The following is a 20,096-nucleotide window of genomic DNA, read 5'->3' on the forward strand; positions in this document are numbered from 1 at the left end:
TGCTGCTGATGAGCCCTAGGGGAAAAAAGTGTTTGTGGATCACGATGTAGAACAGTTTGATGTCTAATCTGAGTATGGTCGTGTCGGAAACACAGCATAAGTACCTTATTTTTATTTTAAAAGTACTAAGAAATAAGTTAGGACCTTCTTAATGTCCTTTCAAGATTTTTCCATTTTATTTTGGAATACTGTACTGGATTTATGTAGTTTAGAAGTAATGCTCCTATTGTCGTATCCCTAGAATATGGGCATGCTTGTTTCTTCAAGTGAGTGGTCCCAGAATGGCACGCTGGAACCTGCCAAAAAAAAGAAAAATATATAAAAATTAGCATTTGAATAGGAATTTTTTCCCCCCTTATTGCAACAATGTTCAGGAACGTTTTTCTGACTTTCTATGTTAACATTTTGTTGGTAGGCAGGTAGGTATTAGAACATTAGACTACATTCAAGTAGCTTACAGAAGTGCCTGTCAATGGGAGACAAACTGCCAGAACATTGCTTCAATCAGTGGTTCTTTCAGTGATTCAAGGGATATCAGGTACTGGATTAATGTACTTTGTTCTTTTCTTCTCAACAGGAAGCCTAAAAAGGAAGAACATCTTAGTGAAGAGGCTGCCAAGGTGATTTCTAGCCTTCCTGACTTAACTTTCATGCATGCCAAGGTGTTGATGTTCCCAGCCACATTAACACCTTCAACAAGCTGCCAAGAAAAGGTAGACTAAAGTGATGTGAATTGGACATTTTCTATTGATTTTTTTTTTCTTCCCTCTGTGGGTTGTAAAAAGCAATCTTGCTTTAATTAAAAAAAAAAAATCAAGTTCAGATGATTTGTTGGTAAGCAGCACTAGAAAGGTATACATAATAATGTATATTTATTTACATACTGGAGTCCTAAATTTATATTAGAGAAAAATGTAAATAAATGGGGGTAAATCTTTTTGAAGATCTATTCTTTTTGTTGTGCTGGGGTGTATACATTTATGTCTTTGTGAAATACACTGGTGGTGTCCTTCTTACAAAACTTTTAAAAAGTTTAAAAAAAAATTAAAATCCTAGAAACACATAATGAAAATGCTAATCTTCACAATCTGTGAAGGCCCCCTTAAAAGTTTTTGGATTGCATTGAGCATCTTTTTCTTTCCTGCATATATTAAAATATGTGTTGCTGGGGAAAAAAACAAAAGGTTAAATTGTCCCTTTGCGGATTTTCAGTTGTTGTTGTTTCTTTAAAACCTGGTAATTTCTTTTCTGTTTTAACAGTTTAAGATGTGTTTTTCCTTTTCTTCTCCCCCCTCTCCTCCCCCTGGTTGATTGGTTGGCTGATCAATTTTTTATGTTCTTAAACTTCAATAGTATGGCTGTGTCACTATATAGCCTTTTGAAAGGTAATGCTGTCAGTAACTTCTTGTTCCAGTTATGGATCACTATCTAAATGCTTGATTTTTTTGGGGTCATTAGAAGGTTGTCTGCTTTTAATCAGTTTGATTTGGAAAAGAAGGACCAAAACTATATGAATGTCTTACAATGAAATTTACCTGTTAAAAATTTTTATGTTCTGTTGTACCACTATTCCTGTTTGATTTTGCACAGTGTAAAATGACATAATCATAGATTGCTATGGTTTTAGGCTGTATATACAGTAAAAACTATGGGTTGTAAATGTCTGGGGAAATTCCTATGGAAAAAAGAGAGCTATGTAGAAGAACCTCTAAAAAGGTCAATGTGCATGCCCAAGGTCTTTTGAGATTTAAGTGTGTAAATTTCCTTTTAGCTTACACAAAATAAAATAATTTAAAAGATACATATGTATATAGTCTGCTATCATTTTATACAGAATGTATACATTATTCCTGTTTCTGTTGATGGTAAAGTTGATGCACTGCATTAACAGTAGAACCTTCTAATTTGTGTTGCACAGGCCCACAAAACACACCTGTCAGGATCCTGCAGAAGGAGAATACGACTTCTCTTTAATTGTCTTGTCTCTTTGACCGTGTTGTGATGTACTCTTTTATTTCTGTTTCCAGCTTGCCTGCTGGCTTGTAGGGTGATGTGGCTCAATACATGTCGCTATTTTGGGTTAGAGACTTATTCAGTGTAATTGGTGATACTCAGCTGTAAGAAACACAAACGATGGTGAGGTGAGAAAGGACAACTGATTTTGCCCATTTATTAGCTAGAAATAGAAACGTAAACGTAGGATTTAAGTTTCCTTACGTGTTAGCTTGCACTATAGCTCTTTCAGCAACGTCTCTTCAGAGGATATCAGTGGACTGTCTGCAGGTAAGGCTTGCTCTGGGTGTTGATATTTTTTGAGACTCTCCATGTCTAACCTTTACTATGTGCACAGAAAAAGTGTGCAGTAGTCACCACCAGTTCATCAGTTAACATCTAGTTCTGAGAAATCGCCAATGCATTTTTCTTACCTCTTTATTGAATTCTTTATCGTCTGACAGCACTTGAGTCAGAAAAGTTAAAGTGTGAGCTTGATGTCATTAGCTGGTAACCTGAAATGTTTTCCTTGCAAAAGGAAGCTTTTTCCTTCTAGGGAGTCCTCTTGAAATGTCCTCGAGAGATGAGTGCTGGAGTTCCACCTTTGTGAACGCAGGAGTTTCAGTGAGTGCTGGCCACTCAGAATTGAGAGCACAGCTCCTGCAGTTGTGATAAAGTTAATTTGTAAAGGCTAAATTGGCTCCTTTGCTCTTCAATTAGTGCTGCAGCATACAACACCATGGTATCAAACTGCACCCTGTTGTAGCTGAAAAGACTTATGCAAAAGCCATCTGCTTTACTGTGTATCCCCAAAAACACTTCTGTTTGCTCCTTCTGCAGATTTTCGTTAGAGCACTGACTTCGTGCCCGTTTCATGTCAAAATTAGCTGTGTTAATCTCACAGGTTTAGTATAGTATTCTTTAGTGCATGTTTATTACATCATTCAGTTCTGGTGCTGGGCTGCTGTAGGTTAAAATCGGTCCTTTTGTTTTCATAACTGTGGCGTGTCCCTTGGAGCCAGAGGAGCGGTATAGCTGCAGTAGAGAGCTATAGCTATTGTTTCGAGGAGAATATGTTTAGGAGCTGACTCATGATCCTTGTCTGGCAGCAAGTGGACTGAAGTATTAAGGAGAGGTGGGGGTGGAAGTGCCAGCTGCAAGTTGATCTTTAGTCTCCTCACAATTGCCTCTAGAGGCAGCTGCCCATTTGTCTTCCAGTCTCCAAGTGCTGTACTGGTGGCCCGCTGTAGATGGGGGAGGGGGGAGAAATGGCAGGGGAAAAAGGAGATTTCTGTTGTGACTGATGTACCAATCTAAAACTCTGTGAAACCTGGTACTACCTAGAGTGTGTTTATGGGGTTTTTATATTCTTTCTGCCAAAAATAAAAAAAATAAATTAAAAATTGCATCCCACAAACCTTCACAGTGCTGAAAAGACATAAATCTTCCATCTAAATCCAGCCTTTGGAGGTGGATGCTCCCTGCCTTAAAACGTAGCATTGCTTTTTGTCTCCTAGCTTCAGCTCCCTTCTTTCTTGTCGACTCTGGGGTGGACGGGCAGGCTCCTCATCCTCTCTCCCCGTCTTGCACAGGCAGCTTTGTTCTTATGCAGAAAGTTTTGTGTAGCAGATCCGGCTGCTTTGGGCTTGTCCTTCCATGCTGTTCCCATTGCCACGGCATGCCTTATCTAGTTGAATCTTGCCAGTAGGTTTATGGGCATGATGGTAATTGATACTTTCTGCACATACGTGTTGCTGTGCGCTGTCATCAGACATGTCAATGTGTATCACGTTCACTTGAGAACTAGTGTCATTTAATAGTGAGGCGATTATGTGCTCATCCAACAGAAGCGGCAGAGGACACTTGGTTCAGATGCAATTTGCCTGAGTTGGAACATGGCCATGAAGCAAAGTCCAAAACTCCCACTGTGAAGCGAGCTGCGGGCCCCTGAACGACTGCGAAGAAGAGCTGGGCTCTGCTTGTATTATCCAAAAGACTGCACTCTGACGCTCAGTGGTTCAGCGCTGACTTACCAGGAGCTTTACCACCTGCTGCAGGTGTTAGCAGTGCTGTACTTCCCGCAGCACTTGAAACGTTAAGACCTTCTCTGAATATCATTAGCTTGACAGATTCATTTTGAGATGCTAGAAATAAAGCGTACAAATAATGTCTGTAGATGCCCTCAAATGCAATTAGCATGTACTGAAGTTAACCCTTCGTCATATTGGATTGTTGTACAGAATTTTACCCTGTAATGAAATTGGCATGTGGAAAGTTTTGTTGTTGGACTGCATGACCGCTGTGCTTGGGATGAATATCTAATAGGCTTCATAGGATGCGAGGGAGGCTTGGCTCGGCTCATGTGAGATGGATCAGCCTTGGCCCAACCGCTTACATCTAGGTACAACTCCTTTGTGCTGGTTCCGTACCTCTGCATAATTTTTTAAATTTCAGAGCAGTCTGAAATACAGGATAGTTGCAAAATACACTTGAATATAATTTATAATTGCATGTGGCATCTAGTAATTGCATAGCACCTGCTAGGAGTGTCTGCTACAAAAGCAGAGAAGTTTTTCATAGTCTGGCCTCTGTGCTGAAGAGCACAGCCACTAAAGGCATCAAGCAGCCTGCTCAGCTCCCTTAGGTGAACCTGGAGCATGAAAGGAGATGGGGAGAAACACCACGTTTCAAATTCAGGAGGCTAAAAACAGGGTGAGGAGGAGCTGGAAGAAAATATAAAGCAAGAGCTCAGGAGAAGCTCTGAGTAGGGGAAATAAGAAGGTTAAGCAGGACTTTCTGCGTAGGCAGCTGGGATAGCTATAGGAAGACCAGGTGGTGGAGAAAGTGGGATACAAGCATGAGGAGCAGGGGCATTTGGAGAGGAGAGAAAGCCTGGGATGGATTAGACACACACACTGTGCCCGCTGGCTGCATTTCTTCAAAATCTGGAACTGAGCCTCAGAGACCCCAGTCTCTGTGTTACTGTACTGCAGAGAAAATGTGTCAAACCTATTGGTTGAATGTAAGTTCTATGTGTTGCAACAGCCAGCTATTGCTATCAATTATTTTTGGTACAGAGCTGGACTGCAGACGTAAGGGTTTAAATGCAGCTGCTGGTGCATGTTTTAGCATTGATACAAGTCCAGATGTTAGAAGATGTTTTTTAAAAACTACTTTTAAGTATGGAGGAACATTATAAATCCGGACTGTAGGTATAAAATCAAATCCTCAAAAGCTAAGCTCTGCTGCTGTAATTTGGAACCACAGCTTCAGTCCTGTCATGCATCTGCAATGTGACAGCCGTTGCTTTCATATCGTCCTGTCTTCACCCTATCCTTGCCTCATGCCCTGCGCAGATTTCTTTTCTGAATCAGCATAGTATAGTGAAACTCTTCTCTGCAGGGCCCCTGCTTCTTAGAGCTAAAGGGAAAGGATGGCCTTGTGTGGAAACTCTGGAGAAGGCACGGTGGAGTGCAATGCTCTGCTGGCTTGAAGCGGCTGGCCAGGCCAGCTCTTTTTCAGGAGGTCACTTGTGCATTTCTGTCATTTGGTGCCCAGCGTGAGTTGCCTGATTGGGATGTGCAGAAATGCTAATTGCTCCGGGATGTAGCTTAAGCAGTTAGGAGTTTTGGCTGTTTGATATACAATCGGGGCTCTGCGACACCAGGGGTCAGGTGCATGTGCAAAGCACCCGAAACTGCTGGAGCTCTTGTTTTCATCTTGTCAGCCTGTTCTTAAACTTGTAATATATGTCGTTACCCTTGCATTACAGCAAGGTTGCGGAGATCAGCTCTGTTTGAAATGCCATGCTCATCTTCATAGTTTGTCAGCGACATCTGAGAAGGACTCAGCTTATATAGGTATTGCACACATCTCAAAGGCATAGGGGAACGCTCTCTGTCTTATGTCTGGATTCACTGTATGGTCACCAAAGAAAATTATATGCCTATTCTAGGGACTCTGAATCTTCCTCTGCAGATCCACTGACTTTGTCAGGACCTCATTCACCTAACACTAGGGCATATACCTGCAGAGGTTCCTAATAGTATACTCCATATAGGAACTGGATTGTGTGCCTCAAATAAGGCTTGGGACTACTTGTAGAATGTGGAGGGACAAAAAAAATACTTCTCATTGTACTAAAAAGAGACCATGGTCCCGTGCAAAACAAAATAATGAGACTCTGTAACTAAAGACTAATTCAAAGGAGAGTAAAATTAAGGTATCATAGACACTTTTGAATGTTTGCCTGATGATCCCTTTTTGCATTGTTTCCCATGCGCTTAATGATTGTTTTGGGCATAGTTTTGTATCTTTAGAATATGTACCCATGTGTGCAATAGACTGAACTGAGGTGTCGAAATGAAGCCGACCCTCTCAGGCTATATGCCCTAAGGTGCTCTGCTGGGCTTCCACTTGTGTCGTCACTGTTCCTGTGCCCAAGGTGGCACTTGCTGCTGACCTGCTACACCTGTGCCAACGCTGGCAGTTCAGCTGCTGTGACTGATCCTTACTCGTTAGGGCTGGACCATCAGGGGTTTATTAGTACACACGCATGTGCGGTCCCATGCTGCAAGCATTTGCATGGTTGACGCCAGGTCTAGCAAGCAAATCCCCGGAGAATACAAGTAGGTTTCCTGCCGGGATTGTTGTCATTGTATGAGCTTTGCCTCCCATATTTAAAGAAATGAAGTTATTAAATAGGGAGGGAGGGGAAACAGAGGGGCAGTTTTCAGCTCAGCAGCCTTGTCTATGGCTTTGTCTCAGCTTTTCCAATGAAATGCCTCTCGATTGTTTTTAAATCTTTAAGCGATAAAACACTTGGTGTTTGTTTCCCTCAGGCAGTGAAGAAATGCAGTAAGGGCAGCTTACTGAAGCCAGGTGCGGTTTTCAAGGCGGCCTTAATCTTTAAAATGGCAGGAAGTGTTGTCTCGCCTGAGTTGGTCTTCAGAAGGCATTACACAAGGAGAGAAAAGCAAGTTCTTTGGGTCAGACCTTAATCTGTTGGCTGGCCCCCAGCTGCTCAGGAGGATGCCTCGTAGGAAAAGTTGTCCAGCATATCCCTCAGGTAGTTGTGGCCTTGTGCTATAACACAGAGAGCATCGCAAACTTTCCTGTGGTACAAACCCTAAAGACCGCTGTGGTGTTCTGGCTCTGCAAAGAGGTGAGCCTTTTGGACTTGTATCGTGAGGAGAACAAGACTTCCCATCCCATGCCAACGACTCTTGGTGGCATTGTTACAACACCTTGTGCCAATTTGGGGAATTTATCTGTAGCAGAGTCCAACTCTAATAATAAAAGAGACAGATAAGTTGGCTTTTCCAGTGCTAGTCCCAGTGATATTTCTAATTATTAACTGCAGCCTGTTTGTATAAATATCTGAAAGAACATGCTAATCAGGATCTGCCCTATTGCTTGGGATAGCAAGAAGTCTTGGCCACAGTGACACAGGGAAAGGGAAGGCAGCCCTGCTGTTCCTGCACACAGCTTCATCCCAGCATGCTTTTCCAAAGCCGTGTGGTCAGAGGGGCAGGTTGATGTACAGTGGGATGTGCAGAAGACACGTGTGTGGTCATGGCAGAATTGGTTCTGTCTAGTGTCTCTTCTAGTGTCCCCTCGGGCCGTCACTCAAGTCTGCAGAGCTGTGATATTGACTGAATTGTAATTTTTGCTGTGGTTAGAGCTGGTTTTTCAGGTCTTTTTCAGTTAGGGAAAAGAAAGGTACGAGGAGAGTGCCTGGAAAGAGCAAGTGAATGCTGGCAGCTGTATGCAGACACTCTACGAGTTGGACTGCTGATTTTCTTACTCCTTTATGCTCACCAGTCCAAGGAGAAAACGAGGCAAAAAATTATGCTGGATCTCTTCCTAAGGCCCTTCAGCTCCTCACAGCAGCCTTGGAGAAGACTCTGGGAGTAGCTTCCACAGGAGTTCAGAGCAGAGTGGAAAGTATCTAACAGGCTTGTTCAAAAATGCAGAGCTTGGCTCAGGGTCCATAAGGCCTTTTCTGATCAAATTTTGGCTCTTAAACTACAGGGAGCCTTAGCACACATACAAAAGCGTGGCTGTTTTGGAAACAAATGGAAAGCAGACACGAAGTGTCACGCACAGACACCTTCAAACCCTCCCTTTCCTTTCCCTCCCCAGCCCCAAATCTCGTCAAACATTTTGTCCAGATCTCATCATCTTGGACTCGAAACCTCTTTGCACACGAAAAGGTTTTTGGTTTGGTTTTTTTTTTTTTTCATGGCTGTGTTATTTTACTGAGCACAGGGACTGTGTTTTCATTAGGAGCACTAAAGCCTTTTGTCACTTAGTTAATGCTGAAGCAAGTTAAGAATCAACATGCAACTGGCAGCGGGTGTTTTGCAGCTGTTTAGGAGTATTGCAGGTTACTCCACTTTCTCTTAGACTGAGCTGCCTCCCTCTGGCAATGGCAAAGTGAGCAGTTATACGGCCGCTTTGTGCACTAAAGGGTACGTTTTTCCATCCTTCTCCATTTTTTGGGGGGGGTATCCCCTCTCTTTTCCTCTCTCCTTGTCCACCCAGATGAAGTCTGTTCTGGCAACTTTCCTCCTCCTTTGGCCAGGGAGGAGGAAGCAGGGTGGAAGGGGATGAAGAAACAGCTGTCCTTTAGGTTTCAAATCAATGCAGCTCCTTAGCAGGCTGGCAGTGTGAGCTCAGTCATTAGGAAAGCTGCTCTTTCATTCAGGAGGCGGCTTGAGCCAATTCTCCCCCGAGTCCAGGACCAAAGAGGTAGGGAGTTTGGTCCTTTCCAGCCGGTTAGGACCATTGCAGCTGGCACGGCTCCTATCCGCAGTGTTTCATTCATGCAATGCACTGGAGGACCGTGCTGGCACTTTGGGAGGTTAGCCTGTCCCAGGAAACTACTGAAATGTTGTGGTGTGCATGCTTGAATTCTCTTCTCTTCGCAAAAGCCACTTTCCCCTGAGATTGGCAGTGGATTTAGGGAGGAGATCTGGATTTTCCAATTGAGCCATGCTTAGGTTAAACCTCTGAGTTGAGCAGGTTTTAAGAAAATTAGACGGATGGGGTCAGCCCCTCAGGTGCTATTAGTACCATAGTTGCCCTTGACCTGCACGAGCAGCCGGGGTTTCTGCATGTAGGGAAAGGGTTGGTGAATAAATACTTGATGACTTCTGCAGGACATGCAGACCTTACCTCTGTCCTGGTGAAAAAGATGGCATTTGCCTTCTGAAATGTGTGCTGGTCCCCTTGCGGTTTTCCTGCAAACGGCATGTGGATCGTGGCTCTGCTAAGCTGGTGTGTTGCATGTCAGGTTGTATTGTATCACTTATACACACTGGAAAATATACTGGGCCCCCAGGGAAAAATAGTCAGACCAGAGTTGTACTGGTGGACACTTAGACTAGGCACTGGTGAGGTTTGGTGCTGCCCAAGCCAGCCTGATGGCACCGCAGCGTTAGGGGAGATAGTTCAGGGCTTGCTGGTAACCTGTTTTTGAACCTTCTCATCTCTGAAGCGTGTTTTGATCTCGGAGGTGTGAGTGGGGAGGATTGCTGCTGAAATCTCATTAGCAAATAATGGGCGTTATGTGCTGAAATCTGCCTCGCTGACATCTTGATCTTATTCCGCCACTTCTGATCAGCAGGGTTGAAAATTCATTCTTGTTTTGCAAGTGTGAGCACAATGTCACTGCCCTGGTTTACAAGTGATGGCGGAAAGAGTCGTGGTATACAGCGGCAAGGGGAATTTTAGCATACTTACAGGAGGAAATTTACAGATTTCCCAGTCTTGCTGCTAGAGAAGTTCATTTTTTTAAGGGATACAGAAATGATGGGATTTGAAAGATAAATACGCCTCTGATACGGCAGCAGATCTCATTTAGCTGCGGAAAGGTTGATTCAAGTACTTCTTTCTCAGGTGCTCTGTTGTTTTCTCCATGAATTTGGGTGTCTAATACCCTTATACCACTTGGCATACTGCTGAGTGGTCCCTAAATCAGTATTGGTCCTCAAATCTGAGGGCTTGCGGGGTGATGACATCACTACTGGCAACAGATGAAAAGTGAAGTAGTGCAGTGGTATACTGTGCTGCCCCAAATTAAGTATTTCCACCTTCAAAAGAATAGCCCTACCCTCCAAATTTCAAAGAAACCTTTCAAGATGCTGTTGTGCTGCAGGCAGGGACGTATTTGCAGTGTGTTTGCACAGCATGGGGTGTGTGAGGAACTCTAGACCATACCTTAGCACACGTGTCCCCGATGCAAAGCAGGAGGGGAAGCTGCACAGCCATGGGAGTGCATCACATTATATATGGGCGTGTGATTTTTCTGGCCTTGCAAGCCTCCTGGTCCTCTATGCTTGGGTAGGTTACACTGCTGGAAGACGGATATCAATAGTGCCTTTAGCTCCAGGTAGGTTTTCCTTGAATTTGACAGGGTTGGAAGTGAAGGTAGACTCTGCAGATGCTCAGATTAGTGGGGCGGTTCTGATTGCAAGGAACTCCTGTCAGCAGTTCTCTAGCAGTTTGTTGTTTTGTTGTTGGTTGTTTTTTTTTTAAGAAAGGGGCAAAAAACACGAAGAGAAGGGGGAAAAGCCTGTTTTTTCCTCTGTAAGGGCTGAGTTGGTTCTGCAGTGGCAGCAGTGTGACAAGAGAACACAGCAGAGGTGCACTAAGGGTTTCTCTCAGCCCGCTTCCCAGCAGCCAGCCTGGCGCTGACTTCCTTGGAGCAGAAGCACTAGGGTAAAGCTAAAGCATTGGGAGGCGGGGGAAGACTTTGATTTATCTACTAGTAGGGTCTGTTCAGTCTTTGGTCTGCCTTGTTCTCTTATTTTCTGTCTGCGTTGCTTATTTTCGTCTCCCTGGGTAGTTCTCCCAAGACTTCTTAGCTCATTTGCGTTTAATCTTCCCAATTTGTCTACAGCCTGGCTTGCTCTAATCTCTGCAGGTCACTGTGCAGTTTGCATGTTTGTTACTCCTCAGCTGTTTGCTGCCATCAGCAGATTTGATCATGGTTGAATTTACATCAAAGAAACACCTGACAAAGAAGCAGGCTGATAATAGGCTCTAGTTTCTTCTCGACAACCCAAACAGGTAGAGGCGGACAAGGGAATGCTGGCGGGATCACAAGGGAGTTCATGCTCTACTTTCAACGTGGTGTGCTTTGTGCTCCTGTCTGATGGAGCACTGCAGACTCCGCTGCTGCTGTAGGTTCCCCAAAAATAGAGCTGCCACTGGAAAAGAGGAAAACAAGACAGAGGTAGGCCTTGCTCTTCTGCAAAACAAACCCACACCTGGGAAATTCTGATTAACTCTTAGACAGGGGGAGGAAAATGCTCTCCTGCAGTTGCTCTTGTGGCTGCAGAAGATGCAGCTCACAAATTATGGACGCCCTTTCCCTGCCAGGAGAGCTGGCTGAAATGGCAGGGTCAGGAGAGATGCTACAGTCGCGGTGTGATTGTTTCCTGCTTCTTCGGAGTTGGTCAAAGGAGAGGCTGATAAATTCGAGACTGGTACCTCTAGCAAAACACTTCAATTTAAATGTCTAAATAGGGGTTTTGCATCAGCTTTTGTTTGTGTAATTTATGCTGTCCAGACCATTTTCCTTGTCTAGAGTTTGCTGTTAGGAGCTGATTTTATATAATGATCATCTATATGGTTGTACACACACACAGAGTGATAGATACATGGAGGTAGATAAATGTGATATTTGCTGCAGTTGGGATTATTCTGTGAGGTCCTGGATGCTATTTAGGTTGGTGCCAGAGTCCTGTACAGAGGCGTCTCCTGGGTGCATTGCTCAGGGTTTTGCACACACGGGAGATGCTCATCTTTGGTGTTGCAATGGTGTTTGGGGTGCTTACAGCAATGGTGTTTGGGGTGTTTGCACCACCTCAGCCCTTTGTCCCCTGCTGAAAGGGAAACCAGTGGTACCACATCACATCTCCCGTAGGTTCCACCTGGTGGTGTTCAGCAGCCGGTACTCTCAAGGCCTGCGGTTCTCCAAGAAATGAGTGAGTCTCCAGGCTCTAATCGATCCTGGGGGGCTGCATGTGCTCGCTGTGGGCTGGAGGCCTCTGACAAGGACAAAGCTCAGCTTCCAAAAGGCTGCAAGGGAAGATTTTTGGAGCAGGGGAGGATGTCTTTGTGCCTCCGGCACAGCATGCAGCAGCAGCTTTAGGATAGGAGGTGTGGAACCAGGAGTAAGTTGGAGCCTATCTGGAAGGGCAGGAGTATGTGTGCCAGGAGCTCCCCCGCAGCTTGTCTCTCCTGGAACATGGCCAAGGACTACAGAGGTCCTGGTATGCAGGAACCCCAGCACTCCATACTCTTCTGCACAGAAACAACCTTTCTTATTCTGTAATTTAACTCGTGCTAGCAAGCCACTGCGTAAAACCCAGGTGTTTTGCGGGATGCTGCAAGCTGGAAGGGGGAAGGGATGAGATCCTGTTGTCTTTGGCTGAAGTGGTAGCTGGAGCTATCTGGTGCTTGAGCTCCCTGGGCTTCCACTCTGAGTGCACAGGGTTAAAAGCAACGCCACCCTTAGAGGGATTTCCAGCTCCATTCCTTCCGAGTGGGGTGGGAAACGGCTGGTTTCTCCCTGGTTCTCCCCAGGAGAGCTGAGGATGGATGAGCAGGACAGCCCTTTGCACCTCACCTGCTGGAAACACCGCTGCCTGATGGACCAGAGGTGCCGTGCTGCCCAGCTGCTTGCCCCTGGCCCCGCTGGGCCACTGAGTGCTGATAGCCAGCCGTTCGGGGATTAAAGGTGGCATTTAAAAAATAATAATAATAAATCAAACCTGCCTGCAGTGTTATGTAGGGATTCCAGTATTCAAATGAACTCATGATAAATGGAGGTATTGGCTCATTAAATATTGCTTTGGAGTTTGTCCTTGGAAGGCTACAGTTTCGTAGTGTAGTTGTGCTTTGAGATGATCCAAGTTCTGCTTTTTTTTGTTTTTTTTATTTTCGTCCACGGATTTTTCTGGGTTCAAAGCCGCTTTCAGTTGAGAGCTGTTAAAACAATTTCCAGCATACTGTCACTGCCCATCCTTGTGTGATTATGAAATAGAAAAACTGCTTTTATTTTGTTTTCTACTATTTTAAAAACAGGCCTGGGTGTGACATTTGGAATATCTGCTCTTTGCTTTCTGCCGTTTCCACTGAGGAGCGTGGTGGGATGTCTGGAAGCTGTGACCTACGAAGGCAGGCTGTGCTAAAGCCCGGCTTAATTTAAAAAAATACAGCAGCTAGAAAAATGCATGGCTTCACTCCCACTTCTTCCCCAGCACGTGAAGCAGCCGTGTTCTGGACAAAAAAGTGGATGAATCCCATCTATTTCTCTGGGCCCACAGGAAGGGCACTGCTCTGGTCCCAGCTGGCCAACCTGTGTCATAGAATCACAGAATGGTTTGGGTTGGAAGGGACCTTGAAGATCACCCAGTTCCAGCCCCCTGCCATGGGCAGGGACACCTCCCACCAGACCAGGCTGCTCAAAGCCCCATCCAGCCTGGCCTTGAACACCTCCAGGGATGGGGCACCCACAGCCTCTCTGGGCAGCCTGGGCCAGTGTCTCACCACCCCCAGAGTCAAGAGTTTCCTCCTGATATCTGATCTAAATCTCCCCTCTTTCAGTTTAAAACCGTTTCCCCTCGTCCTATCGCTCCACTCCCTGATCCAGAGTCCCTCCCCAGCTTTCCTGTAGCCCCTTTAGGGACTGGAAGGGGCTCTAAGGTCTCCCTGGAGCCTTCTCTTCTCCAGTCTGGAGAACCCCAACTCTCTCAGCCTGTCCTCACAGCAGAGGTGCTCCAGCCCTCTGAGCATCTTTGTGGCCTCCTTGACCTGCCCCAACAGGTCCACGTCCTTCTTGTGCTGATGACTCCAGAGCTGGGCACAGTACCCCAATGTCCCCATTCGAGGCATCGGAGCCCTCAAGCAATCTCTATTAAGCTCTCAGCAAAAGGCAAAACAGGAGGGAGGTGAGGCCATCCGACTCTCTGGAAGTGCGTATGGATTGGATGCCTTTTCTTCCTTTGTATCCCGAGGGTTTAACTCCTGGCTGCCCCGGGTCTTCGGTTTCCCTGCTGCGTAGGTAGGTGCAACTCCAGAGCACGCGTAAGCTTCAAATGAAACATATTGGGGAAACGAAATGAGAATCTCACTCTGGCATGGCAGCATGGCATTAAATCCTTGAATTGCATTAGTCTGAGTGGAGAGTCAGAAACCTGCATCCCGAGATTAAAAATAACACCGCCTTTATGAGAGGAGCGAGAATGCCCACTAATTGTTCATTTATGGAAGAAAAGCAGAAACACACTGGAAAAATTGGCTCACAATAGCAGTTGCTGTATCATAATCTCCTGGTTCCTTTCTTGCCTAGCTAATAAGAAGTAAGACTAATTTAATTTTTACAACGTCCCAAATCTGTGGCTATACGATTCAGAGACTTAATAAGATTCTCCTGCCGAGCCAAGAAAAGCTTAGTGGTTTTTAGCTTACTTTCTTCTTCTGGGTTTCAGTTTCGGGACATTTGTACAGTGGCTGAGACTTTTTTTTTTTTAAAGACTGTATTTCATCAGGATTACTCATGTCTCTATTCAAGTTATTATAGATGCAAATTGGTTGTGTTGGAGCTGGGTAAAACCTTGAGCAAAAAAGGCAAATTTTGGCAAAATGAAAACGTTTTATGAGTGGTTTTGATTTGCCAAACTTTTTTTTTTCTGGAGAGAAAAAAAAAAAACAAACAAAAAACCAAAAAAAACAACCAACCTCTTTTGTTTCAGCATTTTCCAAATGAAAGGCTTTGACATTTTTCTCTTTTGAAGCAACTTTTCATTTTGAATGATCTTCGGAGCTAACTTTTGTAAAGGGCTGAAGAGTCGAAGTGAAACATTTGTTTCAGTCGACCCCAAATGAATTTTTTTTTTTTTTTTTAAAACTTTTTTTTTTCAGGATTGCCAGCGAACCGAAAAATCAGTTATTCACCCAGCTTTATATGCCATATAGTGATAGAAACTTCAGAGCACCCCAGCGACTGTTCCTGTAGCGCAGCTGCCGCTAAGCCCTCCATTTATATGTTGGTAAATTATTATGCTTCTCAGGGTCGCGCGAGATAGTCAGCCATCAGTGAGCGCCTGGGCTTTCTCCCCAGGGTTAACAGGGAGGCAATGTTTTACAAAATCCCTTTCTAACTTTATTCTCGTTGCGTGGCAGGTACTAACTTTGCCAGTTGCAGGACCCGTTTTACGCAGAAAGGCGCAGGGCCGTGGCGTTGGCAGCTGTTCTAAAGCGGTGGAGTCGAGCTGGGCTTCGGGGGTAAGCCGTCCTTCAAAAAGACGAGTGCAATAATCGAGAAAAGATAAAGTCCCTAATTTCAGGGTTAACCGCAGTCAAAAACCACATTTAAAATGTGCTTTTCCTATGGTTACTCTGCGTGATGGCTTATATATAACATGAAGCTATTTATTTAAAACAGGTTGGTTTAACCCTTTTCAGCAGGGCGCGTTTTCCCTCTATGAAGGGTTGTCTGCGGACGGCGCAGGGCGTTCTGGACTGACAGGGCCAAATCGCCTGTTTTACTGAAGCTGGTGGAAAAATAGTTTAGATTTCTTCCTGCAGAACAGACACTGTAACCAGAAATTGTTGGTCCTGCTCGCCTGGTGCGGATCGCAAGTCTGCTGGAGGGAAAGGAGTCGCACTGAATAGGTCTGTTCCTGCTGTTCATCTTAAATCTTAATTTAAGTTTAAATCTTGAGGCCTCTCAGTTGAAGGCTTTTAGCACGTAGGGCAGCACGGGAAAACAGGCTGAGTGGGTGACGTGCTCCGCAGATTGCGGTTTTCCCTTTGTGCCGCTGTGCACGCTCTGAACCTGGCGAGCAGGGCCACGAAGGCACCGGCCAGGCTAGGATTAACTGGAGAGGGGTATTCTTTATTTTAAAATTATTATTCTTTTTATCCCTGCCTTTGGAGAGCACTCAGGTCAAGGCATGAAATGAAGTTAGTGGGAGCCAAGCGGATTTGCTACCCGCCGGGAGCAGCCCGCGGAAAGGTCAGTTTTTCTCCCGTCCCTTCTGAGGATGTTTCAGTTCAGCAGGTCCCGCGCCCGTGGAGCCCTTCTCCTTTCCCGGTCTCATTCCCTTCATCCCATACGCCTCCGCTCCCTGCGGGGACTTGTTTTCTAGGCTCCTGTCTGCTCTCCAGGTGCCAACTGCTGCCTGGAGGGAGCAGCCGTGCCGGGAGGAGAGGAAGGTCGCGGCAGGAGCACGGGGCGTGGGAGGGGAGGCAGGAATAAGAGTTTCTGGCAGGAGGGAGCAAGCTGGGACTCGCCGCCTTTCCAAGCTCATCCTCGAGGCCACGCCGGAGAGCCGTCCCTCCTGCCCGGCACGTTTCTCTCTCTCTCTCCCCCACTCCTTTGCCTGGGATTACACAGTCCCGGGGTTGTCTTTGCTTTCGGGTGTGGGACCGACTTCAAACTGGTTGAACCAATGCGTAGCGGATGATTCACTAGACGCGTTTCGGCCCTCACTTTGTTCCCGCAGCATCTGTCAGCAGCTTGCAATTTTTACAGACGTGTTAGCTGTCGTTCGGTATCGCCGCCGTCCCGGGAGCCCCCGCCATGCACCAAGCGCTGCCCCATCCCACAGCGGGGATGTACAAATCATCATCACACTCCTTTCTGCACGTAATTCTGGGTGTCCTGGGGATCCCTGACCTATTAAGTCGAGGCTTTTCAATAACCCAGTTTGGGTGGCAGAGGCAATTAGGTGACTGATTGATTTATTTATTAATTTATTGGTTGTATTAGGGCTGTGCATTTAGATTGCACGGCTGTAACCATCCAGAATTAGGTTTGTAGTAATAAGCAGTGAGACTGGCGAGGCCACGCAGTGTTTGGGGAGTAATCTGTGCCCCTGGAGGGATGGAGGGGGCGTTTTGAGCTCTGCTGAGAGCTGCTCTCTGTATTTTTAAGGCTCTTGCCAAGTGGTGGCGGGGAGTTGTCATCCAAACAGGGGTACCATCGCTTCTGCCAGAGCTGTCACCTGCATCTGAGACGTCAAAGAGCAAACTGCATGCTCGGCTGTTCCCCGGCTCCCCTGCCCGATTGCTTCCCGGAACTCTTTTCCTCTGCAAGGTGGGAGCAACCTGGCTGCCGGAGCAGCAAAATCCAGTTTTCCCTCCCCGGCTAAGGCGTCTGTGAGTCAGTGTGCTCGTGAGCCTCGTCAGCGGGAGGAACTGGTCTGAGGAACCGTGACCATGATGCTGTTGGAGCACGGCCAGCTCAGGGCCGTGCTGATGGTGCACCCCAGGCTTCGCTTTTGACAGCGTCGGAGGGCAGGAGACAGAGCAGCTGCTGCTTGTGGAGGCCACTAGGATCCACAGGTAACCGCCGAAGGCTTTTGAGGTGCTGTCCTGACCTCCAAGCCCCTCCTTGGATGAAAACTCCGTGGCTGGCATCAAGTCTTGCTGCTAAAGCTGGATTATCTTTGGGCTGCGCTGGCCGGCCCTCTCTGTGGTTTTTGGGTATCGCTGCTGATGCCATTTGTACATGTTTCCTCCCTGGTGTGGGGGGAATGATCTGGGTCCAGACCCTGCTTCTCGCTTCCATGCAGGGAAAGCCGAGGGCTGGCAGCTCAGCTCACCGGCCCTTCCTTAAACCTTGGTGTAGCCTAAAGCTGTGTCCTTGCAGCTGGATTCACAGAGCTGCCTGTAGCCTGGGAGAAGTAAAACGCTCTGATGCGCTCGCACCAGGTGGTCTCCTGCTTTAAAAATGGAGTTAGAGGACAGGTGTTCCCCAAATTGGGAAAAGGTGCTCCTCAGTCCCATTCAGAGCAGCAGAAGCATCTCCTTCGCGTTTGCTGGAGGCAAAAGCTGCCGCAGAACCTGTGCTTATTCCTGCAGGCCGGGCATCGGCTGGTGTCACCATTACGGGCAAGACCTCCCCGTGGCTGGCAGCCCCCTGGCAGCCACCGCAGGCCTGACTCGCTCCCCGCCCGACGGAGGGCTGCGCTTAAAAATGGCTCTCTTAAAATCGATAGCCCCTGTGTTCGTGTTCGTGTTCTGAGCCAGCTGCCTGGCCTCGCTGGAAAATGCTGCTGCGTCTGCTAAAACAGTCGGGACTCGAAGCCCCCTCCTTGTCCGCATCCCTCAGGCCCCTGGGTTTGTGGCCCTATGGCTGGAATTCCCCTCCTGGCTTTTCCCAGGGGCGTCTCCTGCTTACCTCCCTCCCCTCCCCCGGCTCCTTAATTTAAGGTCATATGAGGCAGATCTGCTTCCCCGAGCCTTCCCAGCAGCCAGGGGCAGGGGACGAGATGCACAACACTTAGAGTGACAATGCTGAAAGGAGGGGGAATGGTTTTAAACGGGAAGAGGGGAGATTTAGATGAGATATTAGGAGGAAATTCTTTCCTGTGAGGGTGGTGAGACACTGGCCCAGGTTGCCCAGAGCAGCTGTGGCTGCCCCATCCCTGGAGGTGTTCAAGGCCAGGCTGGATGGGGCTTTGAGCAACCTGGTCTGGTGGGAGGTGTCCCTGCCCAGGGCAGGGGGTTGGAACTGGGTGATCTTTAAGGTCCCTTCCAACCCAAACCATTCCGTGATTCTATGATTTAGGAGCAAACCTTTGATTGAAGTAGGGTGCCACCGTGACTCCAACAATATTAACCCCTGGCAGGCCTGAGGCAGGAGAAAGGTGGTGGTAGGTGACAACATTAGAGCAGAGGGAAGGGGGTTTCATCCCTCTGCGCCCCCCACCCCAGTGCAGACCCCCCCAGCAGGCAGCAGGAGCTGGTTGGCCACATCAGCTCTGCCGAGGGATTGCAAGCGACGCGATAAACTCCGGTTGGAGCAGCCTGAAAATCCCTTCCCCACACAAGCTGCGAGGCAGCATGCAGGGAGAATGAGAGTGAAGTTACGGTATTGTCTTCTAGAAAACTACCAGAGTTTTGTGGCTTTTTTTTCTTTTATCCCCCCTCTTTAATAAATGCAGAGCTTGGCACAAGCACAAAATCGATGTCATCGCCGCTCAAACCAAGAAAGGAGATGTAAAGGCAGCAAGTAGTGAAGGCTGTAGGCCAAACTGCGCAGGGGGAGGAAGCCTGGTGAATAGCGGGAAAAGGAGAGGAAATGGGAGAGGAAATAGCCCGGGGAGAGCAGCGTGAGGTGGGTACGGCAGGGCCAGAAGAATGAAAGGAAATCCTTGCAGAAATGGGCGATTTAAAACCTGTTTCTTCTGTGCCCATGAGGTGCCCTCCCTGGCAGGTGCTCTAGATCTGGAGATGCCTGTGGAGGAATCAGCTGGCTTTTGGGGACGCATCGATTGGAAAAGGGAGAAGGAAGGAGGACTAGAAAGAAACCTCCCTGCCTGTGACTCTGGAGCACCTGGTTGTATTTGGAGCCATCGGTCCATGAGGATGAGTTTTGGAGGTTGACAGGTGTGTCCAGCCCACTGCCATGGTCCGTAGGGATGCTGGCTCCTGAAGGTGTCACGGTTCCTTCTCCCTCCCCGACCATCTTATTATTTGGAGGAGAAGGAGGGGTGTGGGAGGAAAAAAGCCCACAATCTTTCTGGCCTGCTGCCAGTTGCTAAGGCAAGTTTCTTCCAAAGGGAGAGGAGCCATGGAGCCATGGAAGGAGGGAGCTGCCTGGAGAGGAGGCAGATGATGCATGCAGGGACCGAGTGGAGAGAGGAGCCTGCCACCACCAGCGATGGAGGCAGGTGGGACCGTGGGCTCAGCGGTGACAGAGCCCAGAGGAAAGGGACGAACTGGAAAGGGGCAGGGTGGGGGGCCAGCGAGAAACAGCTTTGCTGTGGAGCCGGCATCCCTACGGAGCTGCCTCAGCTGATGGGTTGGCTGTGGTTCAGGGTGGCTCTATGAAGCATTGCCTGTGGCTGGAGGATTCCTCCCCCCACCAATGGCTTTTCCCCTCTGTGGTTTCCCTGGTGAGTACGAGACGCGTGTGGTCCAGGGAAGCCGGCTTTGCGGCATGGGCCTGGAGCGGGGCTCGCTCCTCTTGCCACCACAGGGAGGAACGTGCGTCCCTCCAGGCCTGGGTCGGGTGGGCAGGTTAGAGGCAGGGAGCGTTATCCCTCCTGGTGAGGGCACCAGGAGTGCGGTGGGACAAG

At 47.4% G+C, this 20,096-nt stretch overlaps 1 protein-coding gene across 4 annotated transcripts in view; it reads left to right on the forward strand.

The window, feature by feature from the left end:
* Positions 1 to 1,801, forward strand: part of AFTPH (aftiphilin) — a 48,061-nt gene extending 46,260 nt beyond the window's left edge. For all 4 annotated transcript variants that reach the window (XR_012586042.1, XM_074579244.1, XM_074579245.1 and 1 more), the window contains one exon: positions 578 to 1,801. Coding sequence is in view for 3 of the 4 variants with exons in the window: in XM_074579244.1 (XP_074435345.1) it covers positions 578 to 722 (145 nt within the window). In the remaining variant the exon portion in view is untranslated. The remainder of the gene's footprint in view (positions 1 to 577) is intronic.
* The last annotated feature ends 18,295 nt before the right edge of the window (positions 1,802 to 20,096 follow it).

This window comes from Larus michahellis, chromosome 3 (genome assembly GCF_964199755.1).
Source record: "Larus michahellis chromosome 3, bLarMic1.1, whole genome shotgun sequence".
Taxonomy (NCBI): domain Eukaryota; kingdom Metazoa; phylum Chordata; class Aves; order Charadriiformes; family Laridae; genus Larus; species Larus michahellis.